This window comes from Taurulus bubalis (assembly GCF_910589615.1).
Source record: "Taurulus bubalis genome assembly, chromosome: 16".
NCBI lineage: Eukaryota > Metazoa > Chordata > Actinopteri > Perciformes > Cottidae > Taurulus > Taurulus bubalis.
This window is the reverse complement of record NC_136604.1, coordinates 15963270-15983377: the sequence shown is the minus strand read 5'-3', so window position 1 is coordinate 15983377 and position 20108 is coordinate 15963270. Positions and strand designations below refer to the sequence as shown.

The 20108-nt window shown below is 41.6% G+C and overlaps 1 protein-coding gene across 1 annotated transcript in view; it reads left to right on the top strand.

Annotated features, from left to right (window-relative positions):
* Positions 1–20108, top strand: part of csmd2 (CUB and Sushi multiple domains 2) — a gene marked incomplete at both ends in the record, with an annotated part of 208583 nt that overhangs the window by 160425 nt on the left and 28050 nt on the right. Inside the window, 10 exons of the mRNA XM_079232352.1 lie at positions 813–882; positions 2460–2576; positions 2805–3014; positions 4308–4496; positions 8058–8235; positions 9759–9904; positions 9995–10075; positions 10744–10857; positions 17529–17717; positions 18672–18818. Of these exons, the coding sequence (XP_079088478.1) occupies positions 813–882; positions 2460–2576; positions 2805–3014; positions 4308–4496; positions 8058–8235; positions 9759–9904; positions 9995–10075; positions 10744–10857; positions 17529–17717; positions 18672–18818 (1441 nt within the window). The remainder of the gene's footprint in view (positions 1–812; positions 883–2459; positions 2577–2804; positions 3015–4307; positions 4497–8057; positions 8236–9758; positions 9905–9994; positions 10076–10743; positions 10858–17528; positions 17718–18671; positions 18819–20108) is intronic.

Sequence of the window (20108 nt, the reverse complement as noted above, 5' to 3'; positions counted from 1 at the left end):
CCCTTGCAATCATGTAAATAAACAGAATATTGATTTGCTCCCAATATTTGCAGTAAAATAATTATCGAGGAGAAGTAATGTAAAATAACCCAGATATAAAACAAAATCTGGCCAACATTGACTACAGAATCACATTTTTTTGTACAGGTTGAATTAGTCATACTGTTAAAACACAGATATCCTCCATATTATTCAATGCAGAAGGGCCTCGTTGTTTCCTTTGCTTGAAAGTCGATGATTCATTATAGTTCGATCCAACCTAAATGCAGACCTAAAGTCTTTATCAACCACTGCAGTGTCATTCCTTAAACAGTGAGATATGTAAAAATGTGCGTTATAACAGTTCAGAAGACTTCACCAGCTTGTTGCATTCGTGTCCATTTAAAACACATGCATATTCTTATGGCTCATTACTGTGTGCGTCAGCCTTTCTCTGATGACAACACATTTTCATTAAAGGTCAGCTGAGTCAGCCCATTATGTTCTAACAACATCATTTGTTGTTGTAATCAAATATTTTGTTCCCCATCTTTATGGCAAGTTAGCTTTGAAACTCAGATGCAGAGCTTTCTGAACATGTTTTGTAATGCTAATTTGGCATTGTAACAGTAAGTGATCATCTTAATATTCAAGCGATGCTCCCCCTCTATTATTCTCTGTCACTTCAGATAGATTTAGTCATTACATCGCCACAGGAAGTCATGTGGAGACCGGCAACAGATTCAAACAATTGGAGCAACAGTTGAGTGACAGAGGGTGGAACATTTTAATTAATCTGCTCTTTTTTGTTGTTCTTTACCCGCTCCTTGCAGGGGAACTCGCATATCACCTGTATGCCTGGAACCGTCCGACGGTGGAACTATCCACCTCCTCTCTGCATAGGTGAACAATATCTTCTTTTTCTTTATTTGCTTTCATTTTTTTTCTCTACATCGTTCTACATTATTACTTCTTTCATTGAAGATGTGCACACCAGCTAACCTTTTGTAACATGTAATGACTTAATGTGTGTGAAGACTCGTTGCCCTTAAATGAAAGCTGAATTGAAAATCATACCACGTACTATAGGTGATAATTTTTTTTCAATACTGTTTCACAGCTCACTCACATACGCAGTTTATATAGCAGGCATAAAATAGCCCTTTAATCCATCGAAAAAAATGAAGAATATGAGATTATATTTCCCTTCTTTGGGTTTTTGTTTGAGATGATGGGACCTTTTGCACTTTTAAAATGAGTTTGATATTTCGGCATCGAATGCTGGGTGCACACACTGAATGAAACTGCATTAGGTTCCTTCTCTATTCTCACCCTGAAGTCTTCCTCCCTGTGAGAGTGCCATGACAAACAGGTTCCACTTATTGCAACAACCTACTATTGCCTAATTAGTTCCATCTCAGACTGAGATTGGTTGTAGTCAAGAGAAGATCCATCGTGTTCACAAGCATCAGCAGTTTCCTGATTACCTCAGGCTTTTGGTGCTGCTCCAGGATGCCATTTAACACAATGTTACAGCACCCTGGTTCTCTGCGTGTGGTTTCACCCTCCTTTGACTTATGTGGGCTGTTTGTCCCATTTATTTCTTAATCTCACACACAGTGTTTGTGTTTTTTCTTTCCTTGCAGTACCTCTGTTTTCTTTTTTCTGTTAGTCCGCAAATTCTTTTATAATTACTTTCAGCATTCTTCCATCTTTTTTTTTTTTAAATTTTGGTGTCAGGATCTCTCGCTCTTTTCATCTTTCTTTATCCAATCATTGCTTTTACTCATTATTTCGGTACCTTTTTTTGTCCTCACTTCATGAAAACATTTATCCATCAGTCGTTTTAAGATGAAAGGAGAAGGATGAAGCGCAGCAAAATATACAGTACAGCACGTGGCACCTGAATATCTCAAGTCGAAAGAAAAGAGCTCCAGAGTTCCCTAATATGTTTGTTGTGATGCTGTATGTCAATTTAAACTATTGAATCACTTTTACAATGTAGGTCCTTTTTTTAATTGAATTAAATCTTGAACATTGTTTTCATCATTGCTATTAAAATGGTATCCACATTGATTTGATTGAAATGTTTGATATTTAATGTCATGAAAGGGAAAAGGATAATGTCCTTATTTAAGTATTTCATTAAGAAAAGATTGGAGCACATTGACCTGCATTAAAAACTAATCTCATGTCTTTGAAGCACTATAAACTGTAAACCCATGCAAAATATGTCTTCTTTCTTCTTTAGTTGTAACATCAGCTTTACAGGCTGTCATATTTGAGTTCCAAATTACTAAATATTTCACATATGCTTCATTTTAACTGACACTAAAAGGAATAACTTTTTTTAAATATAAAGTCAACACATATTTTCTATTAGTACTATAGTTGTTCTAGAATCCCAATATCACAAACAAAGAAGTGCATTGAACTGTGTCTGTGGGACTAACAAAGTGCTTCGTCTGCCCCTCGGCCAGCTCAATGTGGTGGAATCCGGGAGGAGATGGAGGGCATGATTCTCAGCCCTGGTTTCCCTGGCAACTACCCGAGCAACGGTGACTGTACCTGGAGAATCTACCTGCCCGTTGGTTACGGTGAGCATCGTGAGAGGCTCTTAAAACATTTCCACTCTCGAGAACCTTGAATTATACAAATTGTAGGGCTCGAGTGTGGAATGACGACGTTTGTAGTTATTGATACACGTCTTTGAATTATTTTAGAGCTTGTGCTACCTTAGTGGTATTTTCAGGAGCATGATGGCCTTGCTCTTTCAATTTCCTAGCACATCTTTCTTAATATTGCTTCTTAATTTTCTTTCCCAGGAGCCAACCTTCAGTTCCTCAACTTCTCCACTGAGGCCAACCATGATTTTCTTGAGATACGCAACGGTCCACTTGATACAAGCGCAGTGATTGGTCGATTCAGCGGCCAGGATATTTCCACCTCCCTTCTCACCACCTCCCATGAGACCACAGTATATTTCCATAGTGACCATTCACAGAACAAACCGGGGTTCAGATTCGAGTACCAGGGTAAGAGACAAAGAATATCGTTGAAGAAAGTGTACTCCGAGATGTAGAAGATTGAAGCGTGAAATTAGTATCAGCCCCAGGATTGTCTCAGACAAAAATAGTCTCTGCTAATATATATTTATAAAAATGATCATAATCACCGTGGCTAATTTTTGCAGAGCTGAGGCAGTATCAGTATTATGAGTTACGTTATTCTCCGCAGCTTTATAAAACTAGTAATTACTTCAGTGTCACTACAGCTTTTTCGTTGCTTCAAACCAGTTTGCTGTCGCGGAAATGGCATGGCTGCAGAGAACGTATAACTATAATGATCAGAGCTATGTCCCGAATTGACACAAATTACAGAATACACTAGAAAGTCCAAGATGAAATACGTTCCGTAACATAGCACTTCAGTGTGAGGTGTATGCAGGAAAAGTCATAACATTACTGGATCGGCCCCAGAACTGATTGTCAGACTAATCAGCTGACAGAGCCAGTAAATTCTACAGATCTATAAATGTCTCTATACTTAACTGTTGATCACTTAAAAGATTTCCTCAGCATGTATCCATAAAAGGCTTCACTGCATATCTGTAAGGCAGCAAGAAATATATCGCCGTGGTCTGCAAATGCAACAGGCACACAAAGTTGGTATTTTTTTATTCAACAAACAAACTAGCAATCGGAAGGTAGCATTGAGCATTTACATAATTATGTGTACATTAGCATATAAATCAAGCATTATATTTGCAAATACCCCCTTTTTGCAGTATTTGCATGAGTTATCTCCTACAAAGAGAAGCTGTGATCCATAGAAATCAATTTATTTAGTCATATTTATATCCTGGCTCTTCAAAGCTCATTGCCTGCTTTGCTTTTCTTTCCAAGAGGAAGAAAAGAAAAGTAGGAATTATTTACCCGCACTACTTCTGATGACTGCATCATACTCCTCCAGCACAAGTCAAACCTGCCCCTGGCATTTTCTTTCCCTCTGAAAACTCCTGTCTCAGAAGGATGAGTAGGAAGAGAAGTGAGTGGGAGGTTGAGCAAAAGGAGGAACAGAACAGGATCAGAAAGCAGAACGTATTGAGGCATATCCGTAAAGGTGTGAATTGATTGCAAGCTGCAGTCACAGAGAATGAGCGTATGGGGCACGCTATTTAATCTTTTGTTAAAACAGTATTGTTTTTGCTTTTGTCTTAATGCTATGTGAATTTTTATATGTGAGTCTGAATAAAAGTATTTATTTTTTGGGGAAAAAAACTGTATACTGATTTGAATAGACTGATAGTTGACGTTCTCTCCCCCCAGCTTATGAGCTACAGGAGTGCCCTGATCCGGAGCCTTTCCGATTCGGCGTGGTGGTGGGTGCTGGCTTCAATGTGGGCCAGTCCATTTCCTTTGAGTGTCTACCGGGGTATCAGCTAATGGGACATTCCATTCTCACCTGTGAGCACGGCACTACACGCAATTGGGATCACCCTTTCCCTCGCTGCGAAGGTAGGTGACGTGAGATTTGTCATATTAATATCCAAACATTACATTATATTAACACATTAACTCGTTCAAACACTAAGTCATCTTCCAAACAAGTGACTGACTACACTAATGAAGGCAGAACCAAAGTAGTAACATGACTTCATGTTTATAACGCAGTGAGCTATTGAGCATCATTAGTGCGGAGTGGGCTATGGAGATAATGATTATCGATTATGAATAATGCAATTAAACTGAATTATCATCCCCCCCATTAATGAAGCAAATTATTCTTCAATGAAAATCAATACTGTGCCGTGGAGACGAACGGAGGCAAACAAAGGATGAATAAAAGAGGGACGGAATTGAAAAGAAAAGTAATGGGTGCTCTTTCTTTTGCCTCGTCCTTGACCCACATTCTCACGCTCCAGCTGTCGATTATTCAATAAGGCAGGCGAAATTACACAGGAAGGTGATGGCCATGACACTGAGACTTTGAATGGGCAAGTGGGGAGATAAATGCAAGTGAGATACGGAGAAACAGAGTGAAAATTAAGAGGGAGAAAGTGGAGAATGTGTATTCTTTCATAGCAATTTCTTTTTTATAAGCATTTTCAATATTCACATGGTGTTAAAAGCTGAACGATTATTAACCAAGAACATTTTACATGCGAGTGGTGGAAAAGGACTCGGAGGACTAGGCGCACATACATACGGTTGTGTGATCATTTACTTAACATTTGACATGTCTATGTTTGTCTATTTGTCGGTGATTAGTACAACGCCATGCAGAAGCATGTGCATGCACAATGTGGCTCTAACTAGCCTGACTCTAATCTATAACCATTCAACGTCCAAATCAGTATTTAAATGCAGCATTTGGGCTTTTTATGCACAACCCCAGCATTTACAAATAGCCCTCGAACGAAGGAGTAGTAATCTAATCCAATAGGCCCCTACTTTTTGTCTAATTCAGCAAATGTCTCCTATCTTCCTGCCAAGTTCTTCTGCTTCATCTTAATAAGGAAGGTACTCAGGATTCCTCATGACTCTGTTATTATAAATCATCCAAGGTCACACGTGACTTTGTTGATATCATTTAAACTTTCATTTCAGACTCAAGGTCCATATAGTACAAAACACATGAAACAATAAAATACATACAAAAGCACAATTCAAATACATAGACCTACCAATGCTTTATAAATAGACATGAAAGCCAACATGCACGTTAGATATTCAGTGTTAAAGTTCCGCCTCTGGTGGTCCTGCATAGAATGGTTGTTACATCGTTAAACCCGTGTGTGTGTGTGCATGCTTATGCGATAGTCTGAACAGTTTGGGAGGTTGGGACCCAGTTTAGCCATTTACGGGTCATTTAGGTCAGCAAATTGACCAAATCATTCTGAATATTGTTTTGTTTTATTTGTTCATTTTACAGATATTGTTATGCACGCACACACTTATAAAAACATGCCTCTCTGCCTCTTGATTGCAAAGTAAATTTATAGATCTTGTTGAGCTTTTCTATTCCCACCTCTAAACATAGCTATTATTACATGACAGCGGACCATTTTGTTACATGTTTATTTGACCCAGTACAGCATGTTCTTCACACTCACTGCACTATTTGCACAGATTTTCACTGAGGGGGATGAGAGACATTGATTGTTGTTACTTGGCCTCCACTCACCTACTTGTCTTGGCATTATCATAATACAATGTTCTTACTAAAATGATAGCAATGTCCCCTTTCTTTTGTTGGTTGTGTCCAGTTCTCTCGACACTTAACCCTTGCTTATCTTTTGCTCCTTTGTCAACCCTTTTACATTTCCTTTAAGGTACATTTATGTTTGTATAAGGTTGCAAATTGGGAGGTTTGAGGACACAAATTGAGTGTTGAGGGCTCCTACAGGAACATTTTTACAATGATTTAGTACATTAAAATCAAATTTTGTTCAGAATCTGTGTTATATTTCTAAATCATTAAAAGGCATGCAGTTGCCATAGTTTCCATGCATTCCTTTAATTATTTGTATCATTGACCAAAAAAAGAAGAAACCGATGAAGAGAGAGATTCAAAAAGGTTTTTCCAGAATGAATCATCATCATTTTCTCGCATGCAGCTAGCATCCCAACATGGCTTTATTGTTTCCACCCAAAGGAACGGGTAAAGCTTAAAAAAATGAAATGTTTCCCCACATATCCATTTATTATTTTGAACTGTTGTTTTAGTCATAACTACTTTCCCACAGAATAATATTACACAACAAAAAAGGGATGTTTTTTTTTCAGAGCTTTTGTATAGGGAATGAAGGCATCACATATGCTTAGCAGGTTGAGTTGTGCCTATATTTATTACATGAAGGTTCTGTAGTCTGATCCAAGACAGCAAACTTTATTACTCCACACAGCAGCCTTGACGAAGGCAGCTCAGCTCAGAACAGATCCACTCCTTCTGTTCTCATCTTTCACAATAAAAGCCCTAGACATATGATATTCGCAGGCCAGTATTTTGCTTTTTTATATTGTTTGCATCAGTCACGCCACCGGCCTTTGCACGTAAAGTTTAGGAAGCTTGCCGGTTGATGTCGTCAGCCATATGTGCAACTCCATCGTGCCCAGGCTTTAATCAATCAGTCTTATTGATAGCTTATTTAACAGGTGAGGCAGCAACACAGGGTTAAAGCATACGGCCGTAGAACATGTACACACAGATAACCTGACAGAGAAACAGAAGGATACAACATGCAATCTCTGCATTGGGAAAGAGATCACATGCCCACAGCCATCGACGGGTGTGCCGTTAAGTTAAATACTCGTCTGGGTTGCTTAAGATGCCTGCACTTCTGCGATTACCACTCCTTCCTGATTTTTCATGCTTTGCCACAGTGAACATGGGGTTTCTCTCAGGGCACCAGCGGGAATGTTAAGCTTCGTAATCGTTAAGTTGGTTAGAGCCTCCTGAGTTCCTGAGGAATGTTTGAAATATAGTTACAATTTATATGCATGCAGATTGGATGCTGGGTGCAGGGTAGTTTGTATGTGTGTGAGTGAGTGTTACTGTATTTTTTTGTACCTCATGAAGTCAGGCATGTGTGAAAGTGGGGGGTTCTATGGTGTTGTCAGCTCTGACATACACATGCTGCTTTAACCTTTCCTGTCACTCACACTCATACGTTTACACACACATATCCACTTCTCTTACACTAACTGTTTACACACACAACCTCAAAAGCCCAGTCCACACTAACCCCTCGCCTCTTCTCCACACTGTCTCTGTTCACCCCAGTGGGAAAGGGTTGAGGCCTTATCTGAGCAAAACACTCCATCCAAGTCCCCACTTGCTAACAGGCTTTACCGGCTAATCTTTAGCTCAGACAAGCGCCTGGGCACTAGACGAAGAGTAAAGGAGAGGGGGAGAGAGACACTGAGAAGCAAAGCAGAAGAAGCTGGGGATGAAAAGAAAAGCTTTTTCAACCGATTGCAGCTGAATTATGGATGTCTCCTGTTGTATTTTTGTCCTATTGATATATATATATATATACTCTTCCTCCCTTTCTCCCTTCCCCTTCCTTTCCTCAGTGCCTTGCGGTGGGAACATTACATCAGACAATGGGACCATCTTCTCCCCGGGTTACCCAGAGGAGTACCCGAGCTCAGCTGACTGCTCCTGGCTGATCACTGTGGCTCATGGCTTCGGCATTAAAATCAACTTCACCCTGCTTCAGGTTCATGGGCCACACGATTTCATCACTCTCTGGTAAGAAATGACTGCTTCCAGGGGCTATGTATGTGTAACTACAGTAATATGAAATACTGTATACATAATGCACCTTGAAATTTCAGAGGATGTTCCATTATGTTTGGGGGTAAACTAAAATTATATTTTTACGAGTTTTCAAAAAAAGTGGGAACTATAAAGTGAACCAAACCTGCAATGGAAAAAACAATCTTGACAAATGCTTATAGGTTTCTGCTTTTCATATGCAATCTCAATAAAAGGAAATATATTAATATTTCCTAAATAGCAAACAGTAACATGTAAAGAATGCAAGCTGCCATGGAGGACCAATCGAAGCAGTGGGTGGAATATCGTTCTCTCCTATGTGTGAGAAAAGAGAGAGAGTAGGTTTTGGCTGTTAATGTTTGTGTTCGGACAGGTATGTAGTAGGTGTGTGTCTCTTTGCCTCACTGAGTATCAAGGTAAAGCTTCCTTTCATCATCTCCATAATGCGCGGCTGGGCCTGCCATATGTGCGACCAAAGACAGGATTTTGCATGCATGATGGTTGCCAGTCCCAGTTGATCCCTTCTCCCTGAGACAAGCACCAAAGGTCCCGGCTCTCAGCGAGACCAGAGATCTGACTGCCAGTCGACCTGGCAACTTAACAAATACATGAGAAGTCCACATGGCGTTGGGTGGCATCTAGAGTAATGGATTGGGCTGCTGGTAGAAATTTGTGTGAAGATTTTTGTAGTGCATGGGGAGTTTTTGTCGGCAGGTACACATGGCTAAAGTGAGCCAAAATGTCCACTTTTTAGCGTATTGTTGATCTTCTGTAAACGGCCCCCACCGCGCTGATCTTTCCCAACAAGCTCATGCAGAGCCAAGATGGGGACTATCATGTTCCCCAGTTTCCAGTTACCACCGTTGTGTATCTATCCACTGAACTACTGAGCCAAGGAAATGGGCCCCGTAATGGCGGCTTGGCCAGAGGGCTGTCAGGCGACAGTCCCTAGCCAGCCGTTTCCAGAGCTGCTTGTAATCTCCCATGCCCAGTCTGACAGCCAAAGACAGATGGTTTTTAAACTGAATGGTTGTGGCAGGAATCTGGGAGCTGGCTTAATCGGCCATGCCCACGCCAGGGGACTGCCAAGGCCGGGCCGCAGCTTCCACAGACACTCCCATTGGATGGCAGTTAGCAGGATGAGCGCAATCCAGACCTGTCATTCCACGCTCATCTGTAATTTTTACCTTATTTCAACATAATCACCCCGAGCAGCCCAGAGTAATTGCCCTTGGGTATGATGAAGTGAGAGCAGCTTGGTTATACTCTTGCTGGAATCTGCTTGACAATAATCTGGCACGCGTCTTCATTTGGTTTTCGCACAGATATGTGTCACAGAGCCTCAAGGTGCTTTATGGTTAGAAACCGAGTGAGCGTTTGAGCAGAGGCTGCTGACAGAATATTCTCATCGTTAATTCTCATCATTTTTACTCGAGTGAATTGTTACAGTTGAAGTTTGAGTTGACCTGTGACCTTTTTCCTTTTTTTTCTTTTAGGGATGGTCCACAAGAGACAGTCAGGAAACTTGGAGTATTCACTGATGGAGAGCCGAATGACCCGCCCAGTAGCACATCCAATCAAGTGCTGATACGTTTCCGTAGCAACACAGAAAAGGGTGGACTATTCCGTATCAGCTATCAAGGTATTTAAATTGCTTTCCTTCCCTGATCATTATTTCTACGAGACATTTCTGTGTTTGACTCCTTTCATGTCTTTGATACTCTCAATACAGCGTACAGACTGCAGTTCTGCCTGCCTCCCCCCATCATTCCCAATGCAGAGATCCTGATGGCAAGCAAAGAGTTTAAAATCGGTAGGTGGAAATTCTGTCACTAAAAGTCATATTCATCCACATGTGCCCACCCGCAATCACTGCTATCTAGGCACTCCTGACTTTTCTTTGTCTTGTATGCCGATCCCATTGCGACTTTTAAATATTTAATCCCACTGTCAGTTCACATTTTGGCTTTGACGGTTTACACTGCCCCAGGTTTACTGTCTCTGATACTGACTACATATCCCATAAGGCAATTGTACTGAATGCAGACTCAACCCGTACAAGAAAACCCAAGGGATTTTGAGGCAGCATTATAAATTAATGATTATGACAAAATAATCAGAACGCCAGAGGGATTTGAGGAAGGTGCTCTCATTCTCTCTCCCCTGTAGAAGACAATGAAGATTAATTCTCCTTATCTGTTTATTTGCATACCTCCTTGCCGCATTATTATTCCGAGACACAAAGGCAGCAACACTGACATAGTGTTTCATCTATAGGATCCCGTGAGGATTTATTATGGTACTTTTTTTCCACTGTTAACTTTTGCTTTTACTGAGACACACAATGGATCATGATTACTTCTGTATCCTGACTAAGGAGCCCTGGTTGTTGTATGAAGACATTCATATGGATTCTTGCCACCATCTCTGATCCCTCATTAATTGTACCTCTCCCTCACCCATCTCTCTCTCTCTCTTCAGGTGATATAGTGCGCTACCGATGTCTTCCAGGCTACCAGTTAAGTGGGAACAGCATCCTGACCTGCCGGTTGGGGACACACTTGGAGTTTGAGGGGCCTCCACCCTCGTGTGATGGTGAGTGAATGCCTTATGCTTCGTTCACACCAAACGCGGCGCGAATATTCGCTGCGTCAAAGGGGGCGTGGCTTATATCCGTTGCTTATATCCGTAAAAGAGCTATCATTTCCGCTATCGACCATGGAATAAATAACCATTATTTAAACGTTATACTTGTTGTGGAAGTCCCAAAAACGTCGTAACATCAAACGCCCTTGCGTTTGGGTTCATAACACCATCTGTAGCCGCACAAAGCTCGGTGAATTTCACCGACTCCTCCAGAAACTGCGTCTGGCTTATCTCCGTAAAAACAGTTACCGTTTCCATCATCCACCATGGAAATAACCACTAGTTCTGCTTTATCCTTGTTGTGTAAATTCCACATACGTCGAAACATCAAACTCCATCGTGTCTGAGTTCATAATATTATCCGTAGTCCTACAACAGCGTCTGAATGACGGCCGCTATCAGCGCTACTTCAGGCGAACCAGCAGCAGTTTGATTCAGCAACGGCAAGACGGCGGTTTTGACGGGCGGAGCTTCTCAACGCTGATTGGCTGACGAAACTCAGCGACTGGCATTTTTTTTCGGCAGAGTTGGAACGCTCTGATCGCCCCGCCTCAAACGCGCCATTCGCACTGCACGGCGTAAAAAATGCTTTTTCGCAACCTAGTGCGTCTGTGCATTGACTTTGCATTTAATCTGGTCGCGCGTCAAATTTGCGCCGTGTTTGGTGTGAACGCAGCATTAGGCTTGAAACTGCCCTTTTCAGTATTCCCTTTTTTCACACTCGCACCATTATCCACCAAGCAACTCCACTTGAACGATTCTGAACGCAGATTGTTGAAATTTGAACTCAACCTCCAAACAAATAACCCCCTCCAGATTTTCCATGGATCTCACTGCCTTTCTATTTATACATCCATGGCCACTGCACCTTTAAGGGCCTTTCTCGAGAGCACCTTAGTGGTGGGAGGGTGGGAGAGGCCAGCACTTCTCTTTTACTTTTCCTGGCTATATTTATCCTGCAGGTCAATTGACTCATACGTTCTCCCTTTGCACATCTTGATAACACTTTCCCTCTTAGCTGCATTTTGTGTGTTTTTCTCCTCCTGCTTTATCTTTTCTTATTATCTCCTTATATATAATACTATGGAATATACAAATACTGTAAAAGGGTTCAGAAATGGCTGAGTGTTTAGTTATAGGCCGATGTGATACGTGATTGATTACAGATGTTTTTGCATTCTTCAGCTCCACAGGCTCAAATGGTAGTTTGTCCATATGATAGGGCAATACAGTATTTCTTAATGTATGCATTATCTCCAAAAAACGTATTTTAGCTGATCAGACAGCAGCAGATCAAACAGCTGATCAAACAGCAGCTAACACAGAGGACACTACACTCATAAAAGCAATGATCTCTAAAAGTCAAAATCACACCAGCAGCGCAATGCACCAGTGTAGAAACAATAGGTGCAGCTGTTAAATGATGTGCTGAACATGCATTCTTTGTTTCCCTACTACATATGGCAACACTTCATATTGACTACATGACAAGTCATTGTGTTACACTGTCTTCCTCTTCCAAAGGATCCTCTGTGAGTTTACTTCCAGCAGTGTTTGCCATGATCATTCCACTCTAATCATAGACTCATGGACTAGTTTGAGTTCTGCTTGACTCCTTGCGTCCGTGGGTACTCTTTCTGCCTGTAGTCATGGAGCCACAGCTGCATTTCAGTTTGGTAGCACTTTCCATCTCTGTGTATGATACTTGGCTCCCATGAGGCTGAGGGTGGCTGTTGTGGTGCCCTCTACATGCTGAGATATTGTCCTCCCAGAGGAATCAATGAGTGCAGTGTTCCCAGCACACCGCCTCACCATAGCACTGTATGCTGTGTGCAGAACTTTTTCTCCATGCAAGAGACTGGGTGCATAGAGGGGTCCCTCTGTTTTTTCTCAGCCACATATCATAAAATGATTGCGTTCTTTAAGGACAAACAAAAAAAGTTCTCCTCTGTCTTGCTTTGTCATTTTCATTTTGTTGTGACTCACTCTGTTTGTGGGTTATGTGGTATACATTGGAGAGTAGGTGGAATTTGATAAATGCAATTAATTTAGAATGCTAAATAGGAAAAATATGCAAACGCTCTCAGCATGAGATGAAAAAGGAAGACGAGTTGGTGGAAGAACGAGGGCAAAGGAGATATGTGTGGGCTAATTTTAAAGACGGGGAACAATTATACCCCGGATACAGAGGAATGCAAGTGAGGAAAAAAGCAAGTCAGGAAAATCCTTTGTGAGTAATTTCTTTCTTTCCTCTGAAGTTCTGCATTTTGCCAGCTAACCTTTCAATGCACTTGCAGACATCTGCAGCTGGGAATATGGGCTTATGTTCATGTTTTGTGTGGCCCGTTAATTTTTCACCTGAAGCTTAGAGACACTTATACTGGGGGACCAACAGTTCCACCATACTCAGTTTTCCTGCAAGCTGTCACGTTGCCTGCAGAGACAGACCTGGTTGATGGAGCAAAGTAAGACAACAGACTGATGCCAGTGTGAAGGAAGAGGAGAAGATTGGATGGGGAGGGAAGAGTACAGGATAGGAAGAGAGCAGATGAGATTACTCTGAACAAGCAGAATTCGGAAGAAAAAAAAGTAAATCTGTCTGCAAAGATGGAGGAGAGACTGCTAAATGAGCAGTAGGGTGGCGAGTAAGTGAGAGTAGGACAGGCGTTAAAAAGCAAGGAGAGACGTGACTTAGTTGGAGGGCAGCAAAGAGACGAAGTGCACATCTCATTGAAATGCAGGGGACATGCCGGCTGCAGCTGCACCTATCAAATCACCACTTCTAGCTGACAAGCCCAGCCCTCCATGTGTATCTCACTGCCCCCCCCACACACACATACAATTTTACATTGCAGACTGCACACATCACACCCTCGTACATATACTGTATAAACATACACACTGGCATGTGTCTGGGTTCCACAGCAGTGGATGTTGTCATTGTGAAACCAGAGAGCAGGACTGGAGCCTCCGGGCGGTTCTGCAGTGTTGCTCGCCCCTCAGCGCCAGTATCCTCTCTCTCATCCTCTGCATTCCCTCTGTCTGCACTCCCTCCTCCCTCACTCGACACTTCTCTCCCCTGACTCACTAGCGTCAGACTTCTGTTCTTATGTAACACAAATACCCTTTATTCCCTTTTTTTATTTTATTTTAATCTTTCTCTCTGGCTTGTTCAAAACAGAACACACCGCAAGGTATTCACACACGTTTACCCACTGGTGTCTATCAGTACCAAGATCTGTCTTCTTTCTTTCTCCCAACACTGACAAAACAGGCCAATAGATAAAAGTCACCACTCTTGTTTTTTCCTTTTTTTAATCCGGAGAATTATTGCCAGTTAAAATGGCAAATGGGTTTAGCCTTTCTTGGATTGCATTGCTTACCATTGGAGCCACCAGTTGATTTGTGGACTATTTGATTTCCCTGCTATTTGATTAAACTGGGTCGTGTTGGACCCTCAGCCCTTAACTTCATCTGCTCTCTGCGACCACGGGGAGCCCCGGCACCACACACACAGAGCAACCGCGTCAGTGTTGCTTGAAATCATTATTGAAACACAAAGAGCTCTGATGATCCCAAATCCCTGTGTTTATCCCCCAGACAGATTTCTGGTTAAAACCTGTATAATCACCCATCACATTAGTTTCCCAACTTGCTCGCTTTCTTCATCCCACTCGTTCCCTTCGCCTCCCTCGCCTCTCCGTCTGACTCTTTTTTTGTTCCCGAGATTATTTTTTCACCCTAGTCCCTTCTTTTAGTCCGACAGAATGGATTACAGCTGCTCCTCTTTTCGCTTCTTAATTGTCATCCCTGACTGTTAGGCCCTGATCCACGCTAATGCTTATGTTGTGGCCCGGGCCCCTTCAATCAGCTTGTTATTGCTCTTCAGCTTATGCTAATTAAATACCAACATGAGTCAAGGCAGATGCAACACCGCAGCACTTCAAGCTTGATGTATCGCGGATTCATGCACGTCCATACTTTCATACTGGAGTGCACAAATGTTCATGTATGGATGCAGATGCACATCTGTGCTTGTCTGCACGGAAGCCTTCGATAGCGTTTTTCATTCATAGGCTGTTGCATACCGTGAGCAATTCATACACAGACAGAAGGAGTGTCTCTCAAATTGCTGTTCCTGCTACCAGCTTATTCCATTACTTGTCTCATTAAAGGGAAATTTCATTTTGAGCTCTATCGATGTTGATCTCACCTTTTGTGTTGCTGCCTTTTTTCCAGCTGTCAGATTTGTCCCCTAATACCCTTTTGTTTACAGCCAAACAGAGTAGTGCTTCATTTCAAAGTAGATTAGTTTTAATAAGTAGCAGCTATAGATAAGAGCCCCTGCTTGTCTCTCTCCATCAGCCCGAGACGAGCTGAAGGCCATTTTGAAGACACATTGGAACTTTCTGAAAGGTCAAGGACAACATCTGATCCTCAGAGAATTGATTGTTTCATGAACTTCACTCCTAGATTGTATATGCAACTTCCCGGCACAATCAGTGTAACTGTCAGTGATGGATTCAAGCCTTTTGACTCGCGTCCACTGAAGTGCTTGATGTTGTAAATGATTTTACAGACTTGGGGAATGTCTTTTTGGGATGATAATAGATTACTGTCCCTTCTACTACCAAAGTTAGATGCTAAGAGAATTGCATAGATTTCTGAGTACATAATGCAACATGATGGCACTAGTATTGTAGAATGTGGCATTGCTCATGCTGCGGGAATTGTATTGGCTGAGATGTTGCTCTCAAACCTCTAATACCAATTTGCAAAATGTCCCCTTAATGTTTTGAGTTAGCAGTACTACTACAACTACGTTAACTGCTAAATTTATATATAATCACTATATGTTACTGAGCAACAACTACCTTTTTCTTGGGGTGCCTTGGTGGTTGAGGGATTTGATTCCAGTTGGAGTCCTTAGTTGCATGACATTCCCCATCTTTCTTAACCTCTGGTAAACATCTGCAGATATTTTGTTTTATTCTATTGTAGCAAAATTTGGTTTGGATTTGGATTTTGTAAATCCCACTTGGTTGACACGCCAAGCACAATTGAAAAAAAAAGCTAAGGATTATTTGCAAATGTTGTTTAAACTAGGTTGTCTGCCTTGATGTTTTTCCTGCAATTTTAATAATCTCTTCCCGTATGAACACACAGAGAGAGGAGGTTGAACAAGCCAATAAACACACATATACACACATTGACAGAAACACACGTACACCAAAACAAGTTTACACACTGTCCCACAAAGGAGGCGCTGCTGAAATGTGATTCAGAGCAATCATTATTTCACCACTGTAATGAAGGGCCTGCAAGTGCCAAGTGCTGTCTTACCCTGAGGCAGAACAGGCTCAAGTATTCAAATTGTGGCAAACAACTGGGGCATTTACATCCACGGCTAGATTTTCTGCTGCACAAGGTTGACAAACACACACACACACACACAATATGTCATGCAAAAAACACCTAATCACGTGCATTTTAAAGGTTTTTTTAATCACATTTAAAGCATCTTTTATGTGTTTTGTTATTTCTGCTATGAATGTAAGTAAAGCCTCTGGCTGCTGTTTAACAAGAGAAATGTATGTTTTTTTTGTTTTTGTTTTTTTAAATGGTCTTTTGTTAATCGTAGCGCTCTATTAAGCTGCCGGGTTGAGTTCCAGCACCGCTTTCAGTGTTCAATCAGTTAATTCCATTATGTACGCCAACGTAGGCCCTTAGGATTCTTTGTGATATAGGAAGCAGTGATATACAATAAAACAGTTAATTTCTGAAGGGAGAATGTGGACTTTATGTGGGTTAATGGTATCTCATTTAGCTACTACAACACATCTATATATTTCTCTGCTGTGGAAAAAGTTAATTCATCGTCCTCTTCTTTAGCAAAAACAATATGAAGGAAAAGAACAATGGCGCGTTGCATTGTGACATCGTTTCAGCATTGGCTCTCCTGTCATGTCACAGTTTTTTTTTTTTGAGGTTCCACTGTGTATGCAGACAGCTCTGGCAGATTACAGCACCACAGCAAAAAATGCAACAGACAGGAGCGCCATGTAACGTCTGATAATGACTGAAACCCCTTGGAAATGTCAAAGGATGTCATTGAGATGTACCACAACAATAGCAATGGCAGGGGGGAATTAGAAGAGCGGATGGATGAGGTCCGCCCAGACATGCCACAGCAATAGGACTTCCAGGCAGATGTGAGCATTAAGCGTTAAGTTAGCATCACATCTGTCACATACTGACAATGAGCAAAGAGGAGGAAATATGCTCGTGGCAAGTCAGTTATATTACATAATATATAAGCCTTTTCTTGGACTGACTTAGCATGGACAGCTTTGTTTACTGCGAAAGCTTCAGGACCAGGATGACAATTAGCTTAGCTTAGCTGTGCTTTTAGTCACATCGAGTTGCCCTCCAACAACAACAACAACAACATGGGTCGAACCAATTCCATATGTGCTTCAAGGTCAATTCAATTCACTATAAAGAATGAGCAACCATGATATGTTACTTTTATTTATAAGAACAGAAAAATGTAAACAAAACATTATTCCTGTTATCCAAAATTACCTTTTTTTTTCTCTGCCTTTTATTTCTCTCAACAGTGACTTGTCCCATGAATGAGGTACTGACAGCTTCCACAGGTGTCATCCTGAGCCAGTCACCAGGCAACGGCTTCCCCCATTTTGAGTCCTGCTCCTGGGTGGTCAAAGTAGAACCAGGCTACAATATCACCTTCACGATTGAACACTTCCAGACCATCCGTCAGTTTGATGAGCTTGAGATATTTGATGGTGAGTCACTGCTTTTGTTATGTAAGTGGACATATGTACACCAACGTACAGTATCATGTAATTTAGTGAGCGGCATTATGTGTATGTATTTTGAACTTCTATTTATCTAAAATAAGAGCATCATGTTTCATTCCTGGTCTGGGTGATGCCCAATACATTCACTATTCAGTAGACTATTGATCCAAAAGTCCCTCCCACCACATGTCCTTGGCCAAAGACTAATTTGCACTAATATCCACAATTAAAGGCTAAAATGATCCAGACAGATTCATTTACTGGCCCTTACTTAAACTCTCTGCATCTACTAACAGAAAATCCCAGTCTCCCTTTCAGGGTGTCAGAACATCTACATCTCTCTTTTACATTTTAATCTGATTAGAGGCACAGACAGCGACTCTGCCAGGCTGCACGGAGAAAATGGCGGTCGTACACGCTATTGTTCCTGATTAGTGCTTTTTATCTTCTGCCGAGTGGAGGGGAACAGACAGTTGCTAACCTTGGGGTTGCCGAGCCAATTATGGAAAGACTTTTTTTTCTTTCCATAATTAGGCTTAGCAACTTTTGATTTTAACACAAATGTAACAAAATGTTCGATACCTCGAAAGACATGATTAGGGGAAACTATATCCATTTCAATATTCAGACTTTAACACTTTTGAGTCTTAGGGCTTTTTCTCGATTTTTAAATATCTTCTTAAATTCACCTTTTTAAAAAACCCATCCGTACCAAATGAGACTTTTTTTTTACCAATTTACATTTACGATGAAAATACACTTGAACCCGTTCAAGTGTGTCGGTGATGAAATATGAGGCATTATTTTTGAAGACACGGAAGCCAGTGGTGGTTTATATAGTATTAGCACTCGTGTTCTTATAATTCACAGTGATGAGACTTTCAAAAATGTAATTCTTCCTAATAATAGTCTTTTCTCTTCTTTTCCTTCTCAATCCAGGCCCATCCAGACAGAGCCCTCTTCTGATTACCCTCAGTGGTAACTACTCTAACCCACTGAGCATCACCAGCTCCAGTAACAAAGTCTACCTGCACTGGTCCTTTGATCACACGACCAGCCACAAAGGCTTCCGCATACGCTACTCGGGTGAGTCGCCCACACACACACCTGAAGTTAGAGACTTTTTATATGAATGTCCATTTAGACTTGATTATCAGAAGAGCATTGTTTCTTCTTGACATTGTTGCGTGTGAGAGCTCATCAGAGGTGCCTTTAGTCTTCTATGCCAACAAGACCAACAACGTAGCTGTAATTGCTATGAATATGACCCATCTCCATGACAACCTACCAGGGGCGGCAGGCATCTGCAGCTCTCCTTGCTCTGCAGCACAGGCCTGGGAATTAGTAAACGCTGTTGTTGTTTTTTTTATGTGTTGCTTATAATTCGTCTGTACCGTCCTGTTCCCAAGAATGAGTCGTCGCTACGGCACCTGCATATCTGGCTCGGAATTATGACTGTGTAAATATTTAAAAGGCTCCCTCCGTTCTGTATCAACACCACTCAGCCAGATTGACTAATCGTCTCGCTCCTCTCAGTGGAGCTCTGTCTCCCCAACCGGATGTTCTGTCGTTTCTTTGCCCTTTTTTTCTCTTTTTGCCATGATGGATTTTGCCTTAGCAGACTAAATGACAGACGGACTAAGTGATGGCTAAGAACCCTCACGTTGCCACGGTCAATATGGAGTTGCATTCTGTACTACCTTGGTCGGGGGAAATAAACAGATGGCACAGGCAGATTCATGTATTCGGCTGTGTCCTTCATCAATCCATCTTTTTTTCTCCATGAGCCGGTCTTTCATCACCTACTTGCAGACATCTCCTCGAGCAGCCCGCCATCTCAGTTTTCTTTTACTTCTCTCCATCCATAGCTTCCCTCACTGTTCCTCTATCACATCATTTGGTTAATATGTTCCATCGATACAATCTTCCTTGCTATCTCCTTATGCTCATATGTCCCTCCCTTTTTTTCTGTATCACCAACCCCCTCCCTCCCTTTTTCGCCTCCTCTCTATTATCTATTCCAATCCAGTCACCTGCCAATGTAGATCTTATTCCTCTGAGCTGCAGGGCTGATTGCAGTGAGACAAGCTGTATACTATAATAGGCAGAGAGAGGGAAGGAGCCAGGAACACAGAGAGGGGCGAATGAGTTAGACACTGATAGAAGTGAAGAATTGAACTCAAGGGTGGCTCGGGAGCCGCCAGTCACAGTGACTGACAGGAGAAGGCCTTGCTAAGGAAAATGGATTTGCTCAATTGCCGTTTTAAATATCATTGCATTTTAACATTGTGTGTGTGGGTGTTATATTCCTTCCCTTTGTGACGGCATTAATGAGAGCACATCCTTTGTGAAATGTTTCAGACTTATCCTAATGTC